Source organism: Pinus tabuliformis, chromosome 8 (genome assembly GCF_031772625.1).
Source record: "Pinus tabuliformis cultivar Carrire ecotype Pingquan chromosome 8, CPIR1, whole genome shotgun sequence".
Classification (NCBI taxonomy): domain Eukaryota; kingdom Viridiplantae; phylum Streptophyta; class Pinopsida; order Pinales; family Pinaceae; genus Pinus; species Pinus tabuliformis.
The window spans coordinates 1,963,707,073-1,963,728,020 of NC_142294.1; the positions used below are offsets into that span (position 1 = coordinate 1,963,707,073).

Sequence of the window (20,948 nt, forward strand, 5' to 3'; positions counted from 1 at the left end):
TATGGAAAGTTATCCAAGTGTTCTTTCTTTCAAAAGAAGATTTACTACGTGCGTCATAACATATCTGGTGAAGAAATCTTAGTAGATCCTGAGAAAGTAAAGGCAATCATGGAATGGTCGATATCGAAAAATGCACATGAAGTATGAAGCTTTATGGGTTTAGCTAGCTACTATCGAAGATTTATAAAAGGATTCTCCAAAATTGCAAAGCCTATGACAACCCTCCATCGTAAAGGTGTTAGGTATGAATGGAATGAGGAATGTCATAGAGCATTCTCTGAACTTAAAAGACTGTTGACCAGTGCACCAATCTTGCGAGTACCTGATATGGACAAAGATTTTATTGTATGTACTGATGCATCCAAGCAAGGATTAGGTGTAGTATTAATGCAGGATAGAGGAGTAATAACATATGCCTCAAGGAAGTTAAAACCTCATGAAGAACTCTACGCCACGCACGATCTAGAGTTAGCCGCGGTAGTATTAGCTTTAAATATATGGAGATACTATTTGGTAGGGAGAAGCTTTATGTCAAAATAGACCATCAAAGTCTATAGTATTTATTTACCCAAAGAGACTTGAATGCTAGGCAAAGACGATGGAGTGAATTCTTAAGTGAGTATGACTTTGGAATTTCATACATTAAAGGAAAAGAGAATGTAGTGGCAGATGCTTTAAGTAGAAGACCGCGAATATTTTCCCTCATACCTATCAAGGTAGACTTGAGGAAACAAGTATTAGAACATCTCTTGAAAGATAATTGGTATTTAAAAGTGAGATCTGGAATTGATAATAGAAATCCAAAAGAATCTAAGTTTGAGGGATATGAATTTGAAAATGATGGAATTTTGCGATTCCATGGAAGGATGTACATACCTGATAGTGGGGATCTCCGAAACACCATCCTTAAGGAAGCCCACAGAGCATTATATTGTGCACATCCTGGTGTAAAGAAAATGTATGCTGATACAAAGAAACTCCTCTTTTGGGTTTGTGGTATACTTTAAAAACCACCTTTCAAAGCATTGGGGAGCACTTTCTCTAGCAAAAGACTTCAGTTTCTAGCTAGATTTGGAACTGTTTCAGGAACTGCACTAAGCGTTCCAGTTTGGTGGTTAGCCTTAAACCACCACCGGTTGAGACCTCGAGTTCTCCCACCTTATACCATCATTTTAGAGGGCACAATCTGTTAGGATATTCCGACACATAGGATATAGTTAAGTTCAACTTGGTCTAGTATAGAGTTAGGTTAGAGTTAGGTAAAGTGTGTTTCTTTACCGTTGTACATTTTGTAACTTACAATCCGACGGTCACGATATGTAGTGATCCGACGGTTCACTCTCACCTCGGTATTACCGACACTTGATCCGTGGCTTGACACCCGATTGGTCCATGAGTTCTATTTAAAGCGCATGGAGGGTCATTGTTCGGGTAATCCGTGCATGAGAGAAGCTTATGTAAATTTTCATTCTTTGATTAATAAATTGCCTGTAGTACCCACGTTGGGACAGGCCGTGGACTGTTTCCCTCCTTGCACTCTGAGGGTTTTAACCACGTCAAAAGTACTGGTGTATTGATTTGAGATCTGGTTGTGAGCGGTGTCCTTTTGGTATTCTTTCTGTGGAACTTACCCTGTAAATTCCTACATGGTATCAGAGCTATTTGAGGGCCGCGTCCGTTGGTGATCCAAATCTGAAGCCGGTAGAACTGCATGCGGCTGTCGTTTCCTAGATATGCTGTTTCTGACTGCTTTCGGGCCGAGAGGACTGCTCTGTTGTGTTCGGAGCATCTGTTCCAGTGAGGAACCCCTTTCGTTTCACGCGAAAAGGTTTCCGGTAGCCCTAGCTGCGTCATTTTTCAGATCGGGAGGTATACAGTGTTTCTTTTGCAGTTCACTGTTATTTTCTCTCTGCTTATTTCGGTCTCAGTTTATTTAGCCTTTTTTTTAACCGGATCTATACCTTTCATTTCTGCGTATGCTCTTTGCCCTGCGACTCTGTGCGATCTGGGCAAATCAGAAACAGAAAGGAAGGATTTTTCTCATGCGTATGCTCTTTTCCCTGCACCTTAGTGTGATCTCGGAAAATCAGAAACATTGAGAAAAATATTTAGTTTTTCGGCTAAAGCTAACTTTGAGATTTTTTTTAAAATTTCTAGTTTTTTGGCTAAAGCTAACTTCGAGCCGCAAGGTTCGTTTTTCTTTGCATATTCGTGTTGGGTTTTGTGTTTTGTGTTTTGTAGGGAAAAAGAGCTTTCTCAAGGCAAGCACGCAAACCAAGGCCCCCCTCCCCCCTCTCTCTCTCTCTCAAATTTTTTGTATAGATCAATTGGTTCAAAGCTATTTTAAGAGAGTAGAGGTCTTGGGTTCAAGTCTCCATTTTGTGGGGGCGGATTTTTTCATTCCCGCACATTCGCGCACTTTGCCGGCAACGTCAACAATTTTTTTTCAAAAAGCCATAACTTCTTCATCCGGAAGCCTTTTTCAGAGCCGTTTTTTTTTAAACCGCCTATTTTTTCGAGATCTATCCGTTGGAACACTTACTTTCAGCATCTTCAGCTTCAGTTTTTTTTAAAAATGGAAAGTCCATGCCAAGTCATTCTTGACAGCACTAACTACTTCCAATGGGTAGAATACATGGAAGATTTACTTAGAAGTAAAGGTCTCTTCAGAATAGCCACAAACCAAGAGAAGAAACCAAAAGATGAAGACAAGGCGGCAAAATGGGAAAATAGACAAGATCAAGCACGTGGTTTGATAGGGATGTCTATTTCTCCTGATCTTAGATTCCACATTGCAGGACTTGAGACTCCTCATGAAGCATTAGAAAAACTTGCTAAAGTTTTTGGGATTAAAAATGAAATTAGAGCCCATCAACTTGAAAATGAGCTGCTTACTTTGGATCCTAATAATTTTTCTTGCATTGAAGATTTCTTGTCCAAATTCAAGACCCTTAGATATCTCTTGGAAGGTGTTAAAGTTAAGAAAGAAGATGGTAACCTTATTTATTCCATCCTTACTAAGTTGGGACCCTACTCTGTATTTGTTTCCACTTTCCATTCTACAAGGGAAGCTTTCATTTGTCAAGGACAAGACTACAAGGCCCCTTCCTTTGACTCCTTTTGTGATTCCTTAATAAGAGAACAAGAAAAACTCTTACACCTTGGTCTTCTTAATCTTGGAAACTCTTCCACGAAAGCGTTAGCCGCCCAGCAGCAACCAAATTCAAAGAATCCTAAGAAGTCATATCCTCAAAAGAATGGTCCTAAACCATCTCAGCCTCAAAATGAAAGATCATTTCAGCAAAATGATAAGACCAATAAAAACAAATGGAAGAAGACTGATAGACATTGTAACTTTTGTAATCGAGATGGCCACTTAGAATCTAAATGCTTTAAGAAGATGGAAGCCTTGGAAGCCGCAATGAAGAAACATAACATCCATGTGGAGCCTACTTCAACTTCAACTTCCGGAATGGCACTTTCTGCATGTTATTGTCAATCATCTCAGTCTGGTTATGCATTAAATGTATCTTCTTCTTCTTCTCATTCTCATGAGTGGCTCATTGATTCTGGAGCCTCTTGTCACATGGCCAAAAACCAAGCCATGTTTTCTTCTTTAAATGATTGTAACACCAAAAATATATATATTGGTGATGATAGATCTCTTAATGTTGTAGGGACTGGAACTGTTCATCTAGACAATGGTCAGTTTAATGATGTATTATGTGTTCCAACCTTATCCTGCAACCTTCTATCTGTCTATCAGATAACTCATTCAGGTGAAGGTAAAATTGTTGAATTTTCACCTCATGATGTTGTAATCAAGGATCTAAAAGATCCTAAACAGATTCTAGCTACTGGTCTTGCTGATGATTCCAAAAGGTTGTATAAGTTTCACAACTTTGGGTCATCCAATCTTCCCTCAGTATTTGTTGCTCATAATGATGAAGTGAGCAAACTTTGGCATGAGCGATTTGGTCACTTAAACTATCGCTCCCTTCAGCATCTATGTAAAGAAAATATGGTGACAGGTCTTCCTATGGTATCTTGCAGAGATGGTGTTTGTTCCGGATGTGTACTCGGAAAACATCATCGGGACAGTTTTGACAAACGTGCCTCTTGGCACGCCTCAGCCCCTTTACAGCTTGTGCACAGTGATTTATGTGGTCCTCTTCCTGTTGCTTCATTCTCTGGCTGCAAGTACTTCTTAACTTTCATTGATGATTTCTCCAGACGCACTTGGGTATACTTCTTAAAACTCAAGAGCGAAGTATTTAACACTTTTTTGGCCTTCAAAGCCTTTGTTGAAAAACAATCTGGACATCAAATTCTTAAGCTAAGAACTGATAATGGTGGAGAATATGTTAAAAACACATTCATCAACTTTTGCACCGAAAATGGAATTCAAATGCAACATACTGTTCCATACACTCCACAACAAAATGGTGTAGCTGAAAGGAAAAATCGCACCTTAAAGGAAATGGCTAATTGTATGCTGCAATCTAAAGGACTCAGTCTTAGTTTTTGGGCCGAAGCAATTAATTGTGCAAATTATATAATCAATCGCACTCCTACTAAGGTTCTAGAGAATATCACTCCAGAAGAAGCTTGGAGTTCCATTAAACCAGATGTAAGTCACTTTCGTGTGTTTGGAAGTGAAGCATGGGCCCATATTCCAGATGAAAAGCATAAAGCTTTAGAACCTAAGAGTGAGAAATGTACTTTTGTTGGATATTCTGAAGATGTAAAAGGTTATAGACTTATTCCATTTAAGTCCAAAAATGTTATCATTAGAAGAGATGTAAAATTTGATGAAAATAAATCGGCCTGCGAGCCTAGTCCGGCGGATGTGCCACCTCTTCCTATCTCTTCTACTTTTGAAAACATTTCTTCTTCAGATGATGAAAGCGAGGATGATAATCCTCCCCCACCTTCTCAGGATCCTCAACTTCCAAGATGGGTTCGTGCTACTCGGGATGCAGCAGGTGATCTTGCCGGTGATCCTACAGATCAGCGACGTACACGTTCTCAGTTTGAAAGAGCCTCTTCTTTACTGGCTCAAGCTCCAGTAAATCATGATCCTGACACTTTTGCAGAAGCTTCAGGCCATCCACATTGGGAAGCAGCTATGAATGAAGAATATCATTCATTGATGACAAATGATACATGGGATCTTGTTCCTCTACCAAAGGGACGCAAACTTGTTAGATGTAAATGGGTTTACAGAACCAAGTATGGACCAGATGGGAAAGTTGATAAACATAAAGCTCGTCTTGTTGCTAAGGGCTTTTCACAGGTTGAAGGCATTGACTACACTGAAACCTTCTTCCCTGTTGCCAAAATGAACTCTATCCGCCTTGTTCTTTCCCTTGCTGCCTCTTTAAATGGGAAGTCCATCAGATGGATGTTAAATCTGCCTTCTTGCATGGGGACTTGCATGAAGAAATCTATATGGAACAACCCATTGGCTTCATACAAACAGACTCCAGCCTTGTTTGTCGACTTAAGAAATCCCTTTATGGTCTCAAGCAAGCTCCTCGGGCTTGGTATGCCAAAATGGATAGCTTTCTTTTAGAATCTGGCTTTTCTAGGTGTCATTCTGACAATACTGTCTACACCAAGAAAGTGGGCAACTCTCTTATCATCCTTGTTCTTTATGTTGATGATCTTATTCTTACTGGTAGTGATCCCAACCTTATAAACCATGTGAAGTCCAGCCTTAAAAAGAAATTTGAAATGACAGACTTAGGACATTTACACTATTTTCTCGGTCTTCAAGTCTTGCAATCCCAAGAGGGTATTTTCCTTTCCCAGTCCAAGTATGCTTGTGATATTCTTCGTCATTTTCACATGGAAGACTGTAAGCCAGCCCCTTCTCCCTTTCAGTCTGGAGTCAAACTTTCAGTCTCTTGTACTTCTCCTGAAGTTGATGCTACCTTATACCGTCAACTTGTCGGAAAACTCTTGTATTTAACCCATACTCGTCCTGATCTTTCCTTTGCTGTTGGCCTTGTTGCTCGTTTTATGCAAAACCCCCGTGAAAGTCATTGGAAAGCAGCTAAAAGAATACTTCGTTATGTTCGAGGTACAGTACAGTTTGGGATTCATTACAGTGCCAAAGCAGCTCCTCTGTTAGTTGGTTTCACTGATTCTGATTGGGCTGGTGACCCTGATGATCGGAAGTCTACTGCCGGTTATGTCTTCACTCTTGGTTCAGGACCTATTACATGGGCTTGTAAGAAACAGGCTGCCATTTCTCTTTCGTCAGCAGAAGCAGAGTATCGTGGTGCCGTGGAAGCTAGTAAGGAAGCCTTGTGGCTTCGTCAGATCCTATCAGAGTTTGGCTTTGAGCAGCAGCATCCAACCACACTTTGGTGTGATAATCAAAGTGCCATTCAGCTATGCAAAGATCCAGTCCAGCATCAGCGCAGCAAACACATTGAACTACACATGCACTTCATCAGAAAGCTCATTCATGACCATGTTCTTGAAGTGCAATATTGTCCAACAGATGATCAGGTTGCAGACATCTTCACAAAGGCTCTCACAGAGGCGAAGTTCACTAAACTTCGATATATGCTTGGAGTTCAGGAAGTTGTCACTAAGGGGGGATAGGCTCTAGTGCCTCCTTCCTTCTCCTATTGTGTCATATTTGTAAATCCTTCAATCCTATCCCAAGTTGTTCTTAAGGGGGGATGTTAGGATATTCCGACACATAGGATATAGTTAAGTTCAACTTGGTCTAGTATAGAGTTAGGTTAGAGTTAGGTAAAGTGTGTTTCTTTACCGTTGTACATTTTGTAACTTACAATCCGACGGTCACGATATGTAGTGATCCGACGGTTCACTCTCACCTCGGTATTACCGACACTTGATCCGTGGCTTGACACCCGATTGGTCCATGAGTTCTATTTAAAGCGCATGGAGGGTCATTGTTCGGGTAATCCGTGCATGAGAGAAGCTTATGTAAATTTTCATTCTTTGATTAATAAATTGCCTGTAGTACCCACGTTGGGACAGGCCGTGGACTGTTTCCCTCCTTGCACTCTGAGGGTTTTAACCACGTCAAAAATACTGGTGTATTGATTTGAGATCTGGTTGTGAGCGGTGTCCTTTTGGTATTCTTTCTGTGGAACTTACCCTGTAAATTCCTACACAATCAACTAATTTCTGTCATGCATTATTGCATTCTTCTATTTCAGCTCTGTTCTTGGACTCATATATATATCCTTCGGATTTAGGGGGTGAATGTTGGACATCTAATCCGCTAAGGGTTTTGGGTGTTTAATGTGAACAGTTAATGGAGTCCAAGAGACCACTTGGAATATGAAAACCAAGGGGCATTAACAATGTATATAAATGTATATCATTGGGAATAATATGCATTCAACGATTATCCTAATTCTGCCTACCTTTTTTTGTGTAGTTTAACACATTTATTTCTCAAATTGGTCAAAGCTATGTGGAATCTGCCTTGGCATGTGCAAAAAATAAATAGGGTTTTGAGAATGGTTAAAATTTTAGAGAAAGGCACCCCCTTCTTATGGTCACTTGGCATATCACATAAGGAAATCTTCCACCTATGCATGTTGATGATTAGAGAGATCCATGTCATTTTTTAATGGGTCAATTTATTTTTGACATTTCTCAATGGGTTTGAGAAGACTGTTGACAAAAAAGCTCATGGTTTTAGCCAACCAATTGTTTTCGCCCATGGTTTGTTAAGCACCCATTGTTTTCAGCCATGTTTTATGAGGCTCTTCATCTATATAGAAGCATTCTTATTCATTTGAATTCAGGATTTTTGGTGTAAATAAAAGAAGCTCAAGGCTATAGGAGTATTTTTGCCTTTATTTTGCCTAAGTAATAGAGTGATGTATAGTTAATTTCTGATGTGTGGCTTTTAGTTCTATGTGCTGCAATTGGGAATTTGTTTGCAGGGTGTATGGATGACAAAGGCAAAACAAGGGCCATAGAGAAGCATATGTGCCACAATTGAAAGGAACAAGGTGATGGTTTCCTCCCTCTTATCTCACTTTTGTATCCATCACCTTCAAGATGAAAACGTTAGACATTCTATATCACTAGAATAGGTGTGTTTGTATATAGTCTTTAGTAAGGGGCCACTTTGCAATTTTCTTTGAGTAGTGAATATTTATAGACCCTCTCCACCATCACACTTATAGATTAAACAACTATGTGTAGTTGCGCATATCAAGTTACTGCTTGCTACCACCTAATATTCCTTTAGAACTGCCCTCTAAGATCACTCACAGGACCCCATTGCCCCAGCAATTAAAGGCACTAGTCTCCCTTTTATTCACCACTCCCCAACTATCTAAATCCATTTTTCCATCATGTTTATGTTGTTAAGCTTTCTCATACCCCCATGACATAGTACATACTACATACACACTAAGCTTAGTAACCCATAGGGAAGCCCCCCTTGGTTAAGATTCCATTTACCCTAGCCTAAAGTGCAGAGGAGAGTTGGTGAGGTGAAAATGGCCAACCTCCTTGTTCCACAAGGCTAGTGCCCTATCTCTGGGACTTTAATTTAATGGTGCTAATTTGTGAGGTAACAATGTCTAAGAGATTTGGGGGTAGACTCACTTTATATAGAATACTACTCTCCAAGTCTGCTTGATCACCAATCTTTTGTTTGGAGATTCTTCCTTGAGACCTTAAATGTCAGGAGTGATGGACCTCTTGATCTAGGGATCCCCCTAGGATTACACAGCCAAGCCCCTTGGTCGTAGATATTCTCCACAAAAGATTATAACGTGGTGCCTTGGCCCCTTCATGGTGATTCATGACCCTGATGGGTGGTCCTCTTTCTCTTCCTCTCTCTTCCCTCATTCTGCTTCTAGTTCTTGCACATTTTGATGCCTGCTTTTATTTCTAGTGATTAGTTAGTTAGATCTTCTTTATCCTTTTAGTAGTGTTAGGAGTTGCTTTCACACTCCCACTGTGTATTTACGTGTGCTATACTTTTGAGTCCCATTGAACAAATTGTGGTCATTTGCTGGACATTAATAATTTTATCCTCTCTTATCTTTATCTATGTTGTGCACACTGTCTTATTGGCTGAACAAAAATCCCTGTTATCTGGGAAGCTAACTTGCAGCTAACAGCCAAAAAATGGAAATTGGTAAGATGTTGGCTGTAACCATGGTCAGATATTGAAAGCTGGAGTGGGTAGTATCACCTATACTGGTAGCCAACCAACCTTTTTATGTCTTCACGGACATCCCAAAGCAAGTTATCAGAGTAATCCTCCATAGATGGGATTTAAACGTAGCATCAAATCGTAACAAAAGCATTTTAAAATATCTATTTTGACTTTCCACATACTAAACTGTAAAGGACAAGCTGTGTCGGACACATAGAGTGAGTTTCAGCAGAAGATAATGCTGGTGCAGTCAACCAGGTAAAACTGTTGTAAACCATAACGTTTTCGAGGAGTGCAAAGACAAGCCAAACATCTCAAACTGTATTGTGACTAATTGCATTTAAAGAAAGTTGTAATTATAGCTGCAGAAGACCATGTCCATGTAAAAAGAAGGTTGAAAAGCCAAGTGTTGTAACAAAGGAAACATACCTATGGCTAGTACAGTAAAATTTTTATAAACTGAAATACTCACCAACAAAGGCACGTCTTCTGCTACAAAACCTTCCAAGGTAAGCTCCTTTTGCAAAGGGGCCGCTGCAGTCTGAAGTACATGTTTTACAACTTCTCTAGGCCTGAATTGTGTAGCTTCCAACTTCATAACTCCTAATGACAAAAAATGAAATACAGAAGCTATAAAATTGGCATCTGCTACTGTTAAAAGTTAAAACCCAAAACATACAGTGAAATTACTGTACAAAAACACAAAATGCATTTTACCACGTGTTTAGTCTAGGAAAGTATGTGTGTATGATGTATTGATTACATTGGCATGTTGAAAATTGAAATACATATTTTTGACCATTTGTAGTCAGTATAATAAAGTAGGAGCTATTATTTTGTTGCTTTTTGTACCTATAAGTTCTTTTGACTCTCTTATTATGGTCCAAATTTCTTTGACGGTTTCCCTTTTACCTCTCCTTAGCAAATTAGGGTATCTCCATTCTTTTGTATTGAATTTAGAAACTCTGTTCTATGGCCCACAAGAGTGTGGTCTAGCAGTAAACAACTAGTTAATCGGCTCATATTGACGTGGAGATTGTGGTTCAACACCCCACCCCCATGCCCTGAGAGGATGAGGCTAGGTGCAAGTCTTGGGTAATTTTGATGTTATAGTGTAATATTCCAAATTGAAATTTACAGCTAATAATAGACACATGAACTAGGCTATAGCAAATAAATTTTACTACACATGCACCAGTGAATAAAACACAAGAAATGGGACGAATAACTGAGCCATTTTATTAATGTGGAGAATTTAATACATCAGATGATAAGAAAGATAGAACATGGGCTTGCTACTACAAGCTCTGCAAAACCCAAGTGAGAGTACAATATTCAAGTACCAAAGAGGTTCTCCACCAAAAATAGCACCCTGCCCAAAAAATGTTGTTGTTGGCTGCTCACTGCAACTGGAATATCTGCCATGAAGAGTGTTTGGAATGAACTGAAACTTTGCAGGTGGCCTCCTCTCTAGATGCCCAGCAAAACCCAGAAATCTCTCACGGAGCCAAGTGGTAGAATGGCTTGCCCTTAATAACTGTGCTCTGCTTTGGAAATACTACCGCTGCTATTGGAATGGACCTGAGATTTCGACCCTGAAATCTGCTCAGAAAATTCTATAAAATTAGCTAGGGACTCCTCTTAGCAGCAAGGGGTTGGGCTGAATCCATTGACCCTTGGTGACCCCCAACAAGAGCGAATTGCCCAATTTGGCCAAAAAACGCACCACAGTTCTGTTACTACTGAATTAGGCCCAGATCCACCACTGGAAATTTCCTCATGCTCTCCTACAAATTGAACTTTGGAAACCCAACCGTTTTCCAACCCCATTCTCCATGAATCAACTCTCTCTCAATGCTTGTGCAAGCTATGTCTAGGAAACTCTGCGCACTACCAGAAAGTAATGTTCATTTCAGCTCTACAAATCCTCTACAAAATCATCAGCATCAATAGAGAAAACCACCAGCAAAATAGTTGGAACTCCAAACCACGATAGCTGATCCTCCAATGAGCAACTCGAACTGCCTCTGCACCCAAGTAGTGTGCAAGACTGAGTGATTACCAACGATAAAGCTCGGTGGAAACCCTGAATTGGACTCCCCAAATTGCCTCACTAAGGAGACACTCGAAGATCTCCAAAATGAGGGTGGAATTCCCGCTCAGAAATTCCTTGTGCTGAACAGCACGGGTTATCTTGGCTAAGCAGCTCAAGAGAACTAATTGTTGAATTATCAAATGACCAAAAGATGTCAAATGGAGGCCTCCAAGCTTTATTAATAATCATTGGCTCTCTCTCCCTTGGTGGTCCCCACCTTCCACTAATTCGCACTCCTTCCCCTCTCTCTCTCTCTTCTCACTAGTGCAAATTGCCTCTTCGGTCGAATTTTCTCTCCTTGTGGTCCCCACTCTCCACTAAGGCTGTAATTTTCCTTTTTCCTCCTAAGTCCCAATGTCAAAAATGTCTCTTTTTTTCCAAAATTGTCTCTAAGGCGGAAAATAAAAATTGGGGATATTACAGTCCTTTCCACAAAGAATTGCTTGTCCTCAAGCAATGCTTGAACAAGAATCCTCTCAGACTGTTGATCACCAATATCACCACCAATAATACCAGGGCCGTAAATGCGCCACTGAGTCATCCCCAATCTCTGAATTGTCCTGTCATGAAGGAATCCCTCGATACCAAGATCCCAAGCCATCCTGATCAATGTGAAGCACCCCTTTCTCCGCTCACTGTCCAGCTAGGTATAGGTACCAGAAGCCCTCTGCATACTATCAATAAGTAGAGAATTATGATAGTATAGGACTCTGTCCAACTCCCCGTGAAGCTGCCCTATCGAGTAGTCCACCTCATGCACTCCAAGAGTAAACTCCTGAAGATACAACCCAATCCTTGTGGGGATGAAGTCTCTCCTGCATGAGCTTCCCCTGATATCCTCCTGCTGACCAACCTGCCATGCTGATGAAGTCCCCCATGCCATCAACGAGTCACAAAAGCCCAATGGAAGATTTGAATGATCTCCCTTTGTAGTAGCCAGCTCATCCCTAGAGGTCGTTGAGTTGTCCAGTACTGCGATGGACAGGTCCCATGCTAGTCTCAGAAGGGTGCCACCATATTGTCACTATGCCACTCTGACTCTAACAGGCTGCCCATCGTGTGCACACAGTATCCTTCAACCCTGAAACATGGTGGTGAAATATCGACGAAGGCCAAGCTCGTATTGCCCAGGTATCTGTATGATGTCAATATCTATCCATCCATTTCTAATCCCGATCCCGAGCTGCAACTGGAAAAACCTGCCTCGCCAAACAATGGAGGCCTCAGCGATCCCCCATGTGTCAACCCAAAGTGAGCTAGATCACCCTCTGTTATGGTCCTGATCGTCATGAAATGGAGTGCCCTATCATCCAACTGAATCCCTAGAGCCCATAACCAGATCTACTGCGGTGTAGTCCTGACGACTACTGAAATCCACCTGGCCCACATCTCTGCTCCCTGCATGTAATCGATATATAGAATCCACACAACATGAATCAATATAGCACATGCAAAACTACCTTGCGTCTGCCATACCACATTGTGGGATCTGCTATCTTGTCTCCTAAAAACGCACCTCGATACTACCTAGAGACTAAACATCTGCCCGTAAGAAAGGTCAACCACCTGCTATATATGTCCCCGTGACACCTTGGAGTGCCTCGCCCAAAATGTGTCATGCATCCCCTTAAGTGTGAACTCAAGGGTGGAACATACGCTACCTATGCAACAAATCACGCACTCCCCAAACCTATACATGTTTGCTCGTGCCCTGACCTAATGCCACCGCTGAGAAGTCTCTCCCTTGCTGCTTGTGCCCAGAGTATTGAAGGACAACAACCAAATCATCTGTGCCTACAAGCGATGTAGAAGACGGATAGGCGTGTGAGTCCCCATGGATACCATCAAGTGTTGCTCATCTATGTCCTTGTTGATCCTGGGTGAACTACACCTAAAGGTATGCCTGGTGTCCCGATCCATAGGTCTCCTTGGAGGCAACACTCTAAGACCTTGTTGTGCAACACCATATGCCCCTGCATACCACCAAGTATCCCTGTACCCCTCGGCATGCCACTGTACACTGCGACCTATCCTTGTACACCACTGGATACCCCCTGCTATTGTTGTACCATCCTGTACTGTCTCGTATCTTGTCTGTGTCACTGTACTTGACACTCCCTGCGTGTACTCAATGCGATGTGAACTGCTCCTACTCCACAACGCAATCCAACACACTACAACACACCACCATGCATCTCCATGCCCACCTGCAAACCACTGCTCAATGTTGTATGCTCCTACACACCACTAGATGCCATGGCCTAAAGTTGAGACAATATGTGCTGGCCCACACCCTACCAGCATCACCACCTCCACCATCGCATCACCATACCCTCTGATGCATGGATTTTCCCAACAAATCCTCCCTGAGGGACCTGAGAGGTGAATCTCCTTATGTACCAGTAGCGATGGCACCACTGCTCTGCTACTCTGTGTCTCTTGTGCACCACATAAATGTGGATAATCCCCAACCCCATACAAGGCACTGTCTTGTGGCTTGCCAATGCCACCTCCTCTGTCAATCTCTCACTAGAGTGTTCGGATCATCCTGTGATCCCATGCACAACCAACATACAAAGATGACCCATGAAATCCCCTACAAACTGATTTGGTGCTGACTGAAACTCCCCTAGCGAATGCGTGTGCTCGATCGCTGGGTCAACTATGCCACCAATGTCATAGTTAATCCTCGTATCTAGTAAGTGGTATGTAATCCCACCTGGATCCCAAAGCTATCCTGGGCCTACAATATCCCCGATGCCATGCCTGTTGACCCTCACTCCGGTCTATGACCAACTCCATATGCCTAGCCCACTCCACTAGGTACCAACTCAGAATCTCTTGCCATCCAACCCCAAGGGAAGGATCGAAAGCACAAACTCCCGTACACGAAATTAGTCCCACATCCTGTGAATGTTGCCCCCTGTGCATCTCATGTCGCCTCATCTCACTGATTTGGTCGACACATAAAATCTGTCGGGGTAATTTTGCATCTCTCTCTCCATTGTGCAGAGGTAGCCTAGCAATGTTGCAAGCCCCACCTATATAGGTCTGAAGAGAGCTACTGTCAAAAGGTATTGTAGCTCTGCTGACGGTCTGCGTGTTTGTTTGCTCTAAATCGGTGGCAGGCCCAAAAGATGACTACTCGTCATCCTCCATCACGACCTCAACATGAGCCTCCAACTACTCCTCCATCGACAATCCATCATGCAAAACATCCTCATAGGTCAGCTATAGGTGGATGTCATCTGACAACTCTGTCATAGATCTGGATGCCTTTGTACCTATCAACTCCTCATTAATGGGTATGTCTCTTGGCACTTCACCAATTTACTATGGGATGCTATCACCTGAAAACCTCAACACAACCCTGAACACCTCATCAATGGTTATCTCAATAGAGGATGGCACCTCATCAATGGTAGGCGCCTCTGTGTCACTTAACATCTCGTTAATGGGTGATCCTATGAGTGCATGATCTGCTCTCTCTATCGACGCCTCAACTTGTGCCGCCAAGGTGCTCTCCAATAGTGGTGACTTTGGAGTCACACTAGGTCGATTTATATCCTCCTCACAATCACTGGGGTTATCTACCTCATGTGCAATCTCTTCCTCATGCTCGATGTCGGGAATCTCCTCCATGCAGTGGGCCTTGTCCTTGGTGCACTAATATGATGATCCTACTCCTGATCCATGCTCCTCAAATGAGAGAGCCCTCCTGATCCTGGGGTCTGATACCTCATACTCATCAATCCTATCTACGAAGGACCTCATTAGAAATAAAAGGTGTTTGGCTTCCTCTCCTTCTCCGGTTCATCCAGAAAATGAGGCATGGTAGGTCGGCTAGGTTGGCCATGGGTGTTGTTCTGCTGGACTGTGCGTGCATGTGCGTGGCTTCTCTGCTGATTATGTATTAATGTCCCCATCATTTGTTGCATCCTCTCCAGGACCTGTTGGTTTTTCCTCATCAACTCCTACATGATCCCTTGGGTACTCTTCCCTTTTTGCGTCACTTGAGTGCCCATAAATTCACTAGTCACTGTGTATGCATGGCTAAAAACTCCATGATCTTGCTAGCCTCCCCACAGCTGGCCAAGATCATGCTTTGATACCACTATATATTCCAAATTGAAATTTATAACTAATAATAGACATGAACTAGGCTATAGCAAATAAATTTTACTACACATGCTCCAGTCAATAAAACACAAAAAATAGGGCAAATAACTGAGCCATTTTATTAATGTGGAGAACTGAGTACATCAGATGATAAGAAAGATAAAACCTAGGCTTGCTACTGCAAGCTATGCAAAACCCAGGTGAGAGTACAATACTCAAGTGTCGGAGAGGTTCTCCACCAAAAACTGCGCCCTGCCCAGAAAATGTTGTTGTCGACTACTGAATGGAAATGGAATATTTGCCCTGAAGAGTGCTCAGAATGAGCTGAAACTCTGCAGGTGGCCTCCTCACTAGATGCCCAGCAAAACCCAAAAATATCTCACGAACCCAAGTGGTAGAATGGCTTGCCCCTAATAACTGCACTCTGCTCTGGAAATACTGTTGTTGCTGGAATGGAGCTGAGATTTTGACCCTCAAATCTGCTCAAAAAATTCTATAAAATTAGCTGGGGACTCCTCTCAATAAACCCACAAAAACCCAGAAAGGGTTTGGGCTGAATCCATCGACCCATGGTGACCCCCAACAAGTGTGAATTACTCAAATTTGGCGAGAAAACGCCCCATAGTTCTGATACTACTAAATTAGGCCCAAATCCACCACTGGAAATTTCCTCACGCTCTCCTACAAATTTAACTTCGGAAACCCAACCCTTTTCCAACCCCTTGCTCCATGAATCAACTCTTCTCTCAATGCCTCTATAGGCTATGTCCAAGAAACTTTGTGCACTGCGATAATTACCAAATTCGGCCCACAAAAGAATGTTGATCTCAACTTTGCAAATCCACTACAAAATCACCGACATCAATAGAAAAAACCACTTGCAAAATAGTTGGAACTCCAACCCACAATAGCTAATCCTCCAATGAGCAACTCGAATTGTCTCTGTGCCTGTTGTCGCTCAGATTGTACAGGCATTGCGACAACGACTCAGGTCGGGGGCTGTCACTGTGATCGCCCCTATGGAGATGTGAAGTTGAAGGACAAGTTGGCAACCAACGAGTGCGTGAGACATGATTGATTGGCCTAGCTACTTGGTTAATTTTAGCAAGACTTAAGGATTAGATTTGATTCGAATGTGAGACTAGTGTTTTATAGAGTCAATTTCTTGCTTATTACAAATTATATGCCAAGTAACCGGATGGACAATCGCTGCTTGGATGCTTCACTAACTTATATGCTATGCAAATCCTAAGACCAAGGTGTGATGCAATAATCTTGGTTACTTTTAGTTATATGTCTATGCTAAGTATGACCTTCTGTTAATTTATGGTATGTTCTATGCTTAGAGCAGTTTACTTCAATTTTTCTTATTAGCCACTGTTTAGCAATCACATAAACATAAAGTAAAGTGCAGATAGAACATTAATAGATCGACAGAAAACAAGCCAAGACAAGAGACACCAGATGTGGCGGCTAGCCAGGGACAAACCCCAATGCGGGGAAACCCTTTGATCAATTCTTCTTTAATCTTCAATAGTTCAGCAGAGAGAAATAGTACAATAGTACAGATCTGTAATTTTTATGACAGCAGTAAAAGATGCCCTAACCAGCACTTGCAAAGTGGATCAAATGATTCACAAATAGCCTAGAGTCAACCTTAGTCAACTCAGCCTTCAATAGCAATGAAGGACAGGCCGAAACAACCCAAAGAATATGGTCAAAACTGGTCAACGTCTAGGCAGCCCTGCGGTCAGCCCTAACCAGTTAGTGCTGGTCACTTCGTGGGTCAAATCAGCTCCACAAACAGCAGATCAGATTGCGGCTTGCTTGAGGGAGACTCCCCACACTAGGCCGCAGTCAAAGAGGCTCCTTCGCTGGTCAACGCAGTCCTCCTTAGCTTGCTGCACCCTAGGTCAACGCAGAACAGACCCGTGTCCTCCTCCTTGTTGCGTCCTTCTCCTTGCTGCGTCCTCCTCCTTGCCTTCTAGCTGCGTCCTTCTTCTCCCACGTTAGCTGCTCCTTTGTTAGCCCAAGCAAGCGTAAGAGAAGAAGATGAGATGAGATGCTATAATGACTCAACCTCTCTTCTATTTATATGAAACGCTGGGCATGTGTGCCACACACTTAGCTGTTGGCCGACCTTGACAATTTGTCAAGTAATTAAAAATAAATTCATATCTCCATAAATACTTGTTGGACTCGGATGATCTTTAGATCAATCCTACACCTCTTGACGAGAATCAAGGAAAAATATCAGCTGCCATAAATAAGATGACCCACATGGAGTTTGGCCCTAGTTGCCAATTTTAACACCTTCCTCTTAACTGTTTTGGAACCAGTCTTTAGAGTAGGTGGTGGGATGGAAGCCAATGGGAAGCAAGCAAAGGCTTGATTAACAATACCTCCTTCTGTGTTCCAAGCACCCGATGCCTCCGGCACTACAGAGACTGTGGCTCTGACGACTGCAAGGTCACTGTGTTAAGCACTAGAAAGGTGTTGAATTCCTCAAGCTAAATTGAGAAAGGGTGGCCCCAGATGTCTATCAACAACTTATACTTGGAGGTAAGTTATTAAACGCAAGACTAACATAGAATGATGTGCAAAGATATGAGTGCTTCTTGAGTTAAGATCATTTTAATGTTCTTTAAGTACTTAGTTATGACTTTCTTCAAATTAAGATATCGAGTACTCAACATGCTTAGAAAAGGTAATCTCAACCACAAGAATATGTGCCAAGCTATTAAGTGTGACAAGATACAAGATACAATTACTCAACAAATATAATTGCTCAAGTATAAAAGAGATGCTCTTAAGATGATTCACCACTATAGATATTTCACAATCAATAATTCTCAAGATGCCAATGGTTAAGATAGACAATAAAATTATCAAAGCTTCGTAATATATGTCGATAAGCCAAGGATTCACAATAACAATAGACCAGTGATGGAAAAGGAGAACAAGACTATTTGTTTTCTTACCAATGATTTTTCTTAAGATTAGCAATGTTGCTTAGACAATTAGATGCATCAACATGTGTCAATATTGCCTAATGCAATTAGATTCATCATTCCTTCGAACTTAAGTGCCGATGATGATAACTTGAAATAATTAGAGATCTTGCAAGATAAACACCAATATTACTTAACTCCAATTGTTCAATAAGGTAAAAAATTCTCAAGTGAAGAACGCTTTGGGTGAATATGAGATTATCATTTATAAATCAATAATGACAATGGTGGAAGCAATATTTACCAAAGCTCTTATGCCAATTTTGAAAACAAAAGACTGCTCAAGAAATTAATTCTTCTTATACAATTAGCATTCAACCAAGATAGTAAAATCCAATGAATATTTAGATTATCAAGAAGATACCAATGTGCTTTAGAGACTGAGGTTATTAAAGAGTAATTGAATCCTTTGAAACCGAAGGAACTTATGAGAAACAACAAAGTTAGTAGTCTTCTTAAGATATTTCATCAATTGTCAAATCATTCAACAACTCAATTGTAAACGATATGTGCAATTCCTGTATGCACCAATTACGTCCAATGAGCAATGATCAGAGTCCAGACCTTTGGGGCAGCAGCAAGTCACTTATGTTTTAGAGCACCTAGGATGCCAATGCAAATGAGGAAATCCCGATACAAGGCTATTTTGTCAACATCAAAATTGCAATGAATTAGTTCCCTTAGATTTATTGAACAAGATGAGACTAGTGCTTTAGTGAGTTTGCTTATAGCTTTGTGGATCATAAACTCACAAGGAAACACAATGTTGGATTCCAACTGATCAAAACTAGCAACCCTTTTCAAAATAGTATATAAAACCATAACAGTAAGCAATCTCATCAGAACATAAAGCTAACAGTGAATCACTTTTGTGCCAAATACATGAGACAGTCCCAAAATTGTGTAACTCTTCAAGAGCACATTCATATGAAGACGCACACTATGAAAGGATGCTCAAGTCACTGTTATGAATCAGACCTTATAATGTATTCAGAAAAGAGGTAACAGTCACCAAAAAACATGAGATTTCACTGAAACAAAAGTTCCAAATTTATCCAGTTAATCTGTTAATGTGTGAAGCAATTTGTGAATTATTTTTAAGAGAAATTTCGTGTGTGCCTTATTACTGTTATAAGGTGATTGTTTGTTGAAGTAAACAGTGGAACAATGAAGTTAGAGATGGCAAACCGGCCTATGAGGAGGCTGGCTCACTTGCTTAAACTTTATTCAATGATCACGCCACCTGAAAAATACAAGTCGCTAACCAAATTCTCTGTAAAATACACCACTGGTTAGCTCAGAAAACAAATGATACCTTCGGAGACAAAGATGAGGCAACAGTGCAAGGAAAATGGCGAGGAAAGGAGGGCAGTAAGGGAGACAGGTACTAGATAGGCCTCGGCAGGACAGAGGAGAGCCCCTAAGGGTCTATGGCAGAGGTGAAAGGCCCTAAGACCTGCCTTCCAAGGCAGAGAAGGCCTGCGGCCTAGGCTATGAAGCCCACCGAGGCAAAGGAGAAGGCCTCAAAGCCTGCGGTGGGGAGGAAAGAGCCTAAGAAGGCTTCTGGCAGTGTCAAAAGGGGCAGAGAGGAAGCAAAGGAGGGCAGCAGAGGGAAGGGAAGAGGGTTAGGAGGAGAAATAAGGGGAGCCAAGGGAGAGAAAGGGAAATCTGAAGGGGAAAGGAAGGAGAGAAAGCCACAGGGAAGGGAGAAAGGGCTGGAAGGAAGGGCAGCAGAGGGGAAGGAGGCTGGGCAGAGAGGATAGGAGAGAGAGCGGAAGGCTGGATTCCCACAGCTAGGGTTGGAAATAGCCCTAAGGGCCTGCAGATAAGAGGAGGATCCTCCTTAGGCTGACAGAAGGGTTTGGAGGGCTCATGGCTAGGGCTATGAGGCCCAAAAATCTCAGAAATCTTTAAAAAAAAATTAAATTTTACTTCAGATTTCTGAATACGCTAGAACTTCACCATAAAGCGCCACAACAAAACTAGCGCATTCTCCTTCTAGCTTGGACGTTGAACTTGGATGGGAAGTAGGTGGTGGATCTTGCCTTCCTAGGCCTAGATCCACCCCTAGAAACCCTCACAATGATATTCAATGCCAGAAACCCCTGAGAAACTTTCCAAATTTTCAGATCTAGCTCAAAGTTTTCCAGCACAAATGAATTTACAAGAGCCCAGTATCCCAATATATACAAAAACTTAAAATCCCAAAACCCCAGAAAACCCCAGCTTCAAAACAAGGGTTAGAAAATAAAATAATTTACAAAATTATTATACAAAATATATTTACAAATTACAGTGTTGATAATATCGGTATCGGGAAAATATCGGCGAGGCTCCAGAAAATATCTTATCGGCAATATCGGCGAAAATATCGGCAAAATATCGGCAAATATCGGCAAGCATAAAAAATGCATAACATATTCATTTTTAAAAGATTTTTAAACATATAAAGCAATAACAACATGAAATAAACACATTGGCACATAAATATGAAGAAAACACTGATATATATGATGTCAAATAGAAATGATACATCAAAGGCGATACCAAA

At 41.6% G+C, this 20,948-nt stretch overlaps 1 protein-coding gene and 1 long non-coding RNA gene across 2 annotated transcripts in view; one reads left to right on the plus strand and one right to left on the minus strand.

The window, feature by feature from the left end:
- Positions 1-20,948, plus strand: part of LOC149244319 (uncharacterized) — a 301,816-nt gene that overhangs the window by 262,332 nt on the left and 18,536 nt on the right. The gene's annotated exons all lie outside the window — the stretch shown is intronic.
- The window catches only part of HK5 (histidine kinase 5), a 327,201-nt gene that overhangs the window by 193,709 nt on the left and 112,544 nt on the right, over positions 1-20,948 (minus strand). The window contains exon 7 of the mRNA XM_089374807.1: positions 9,645-9,775. Within this exon, the coding sequence (XP_089230933.1) occupies positions 9,645-9,775 (131 nt within the window). The remainder of the gene's footprint in view (positions 1-9,644; positions 9,776-20,948) is intronic.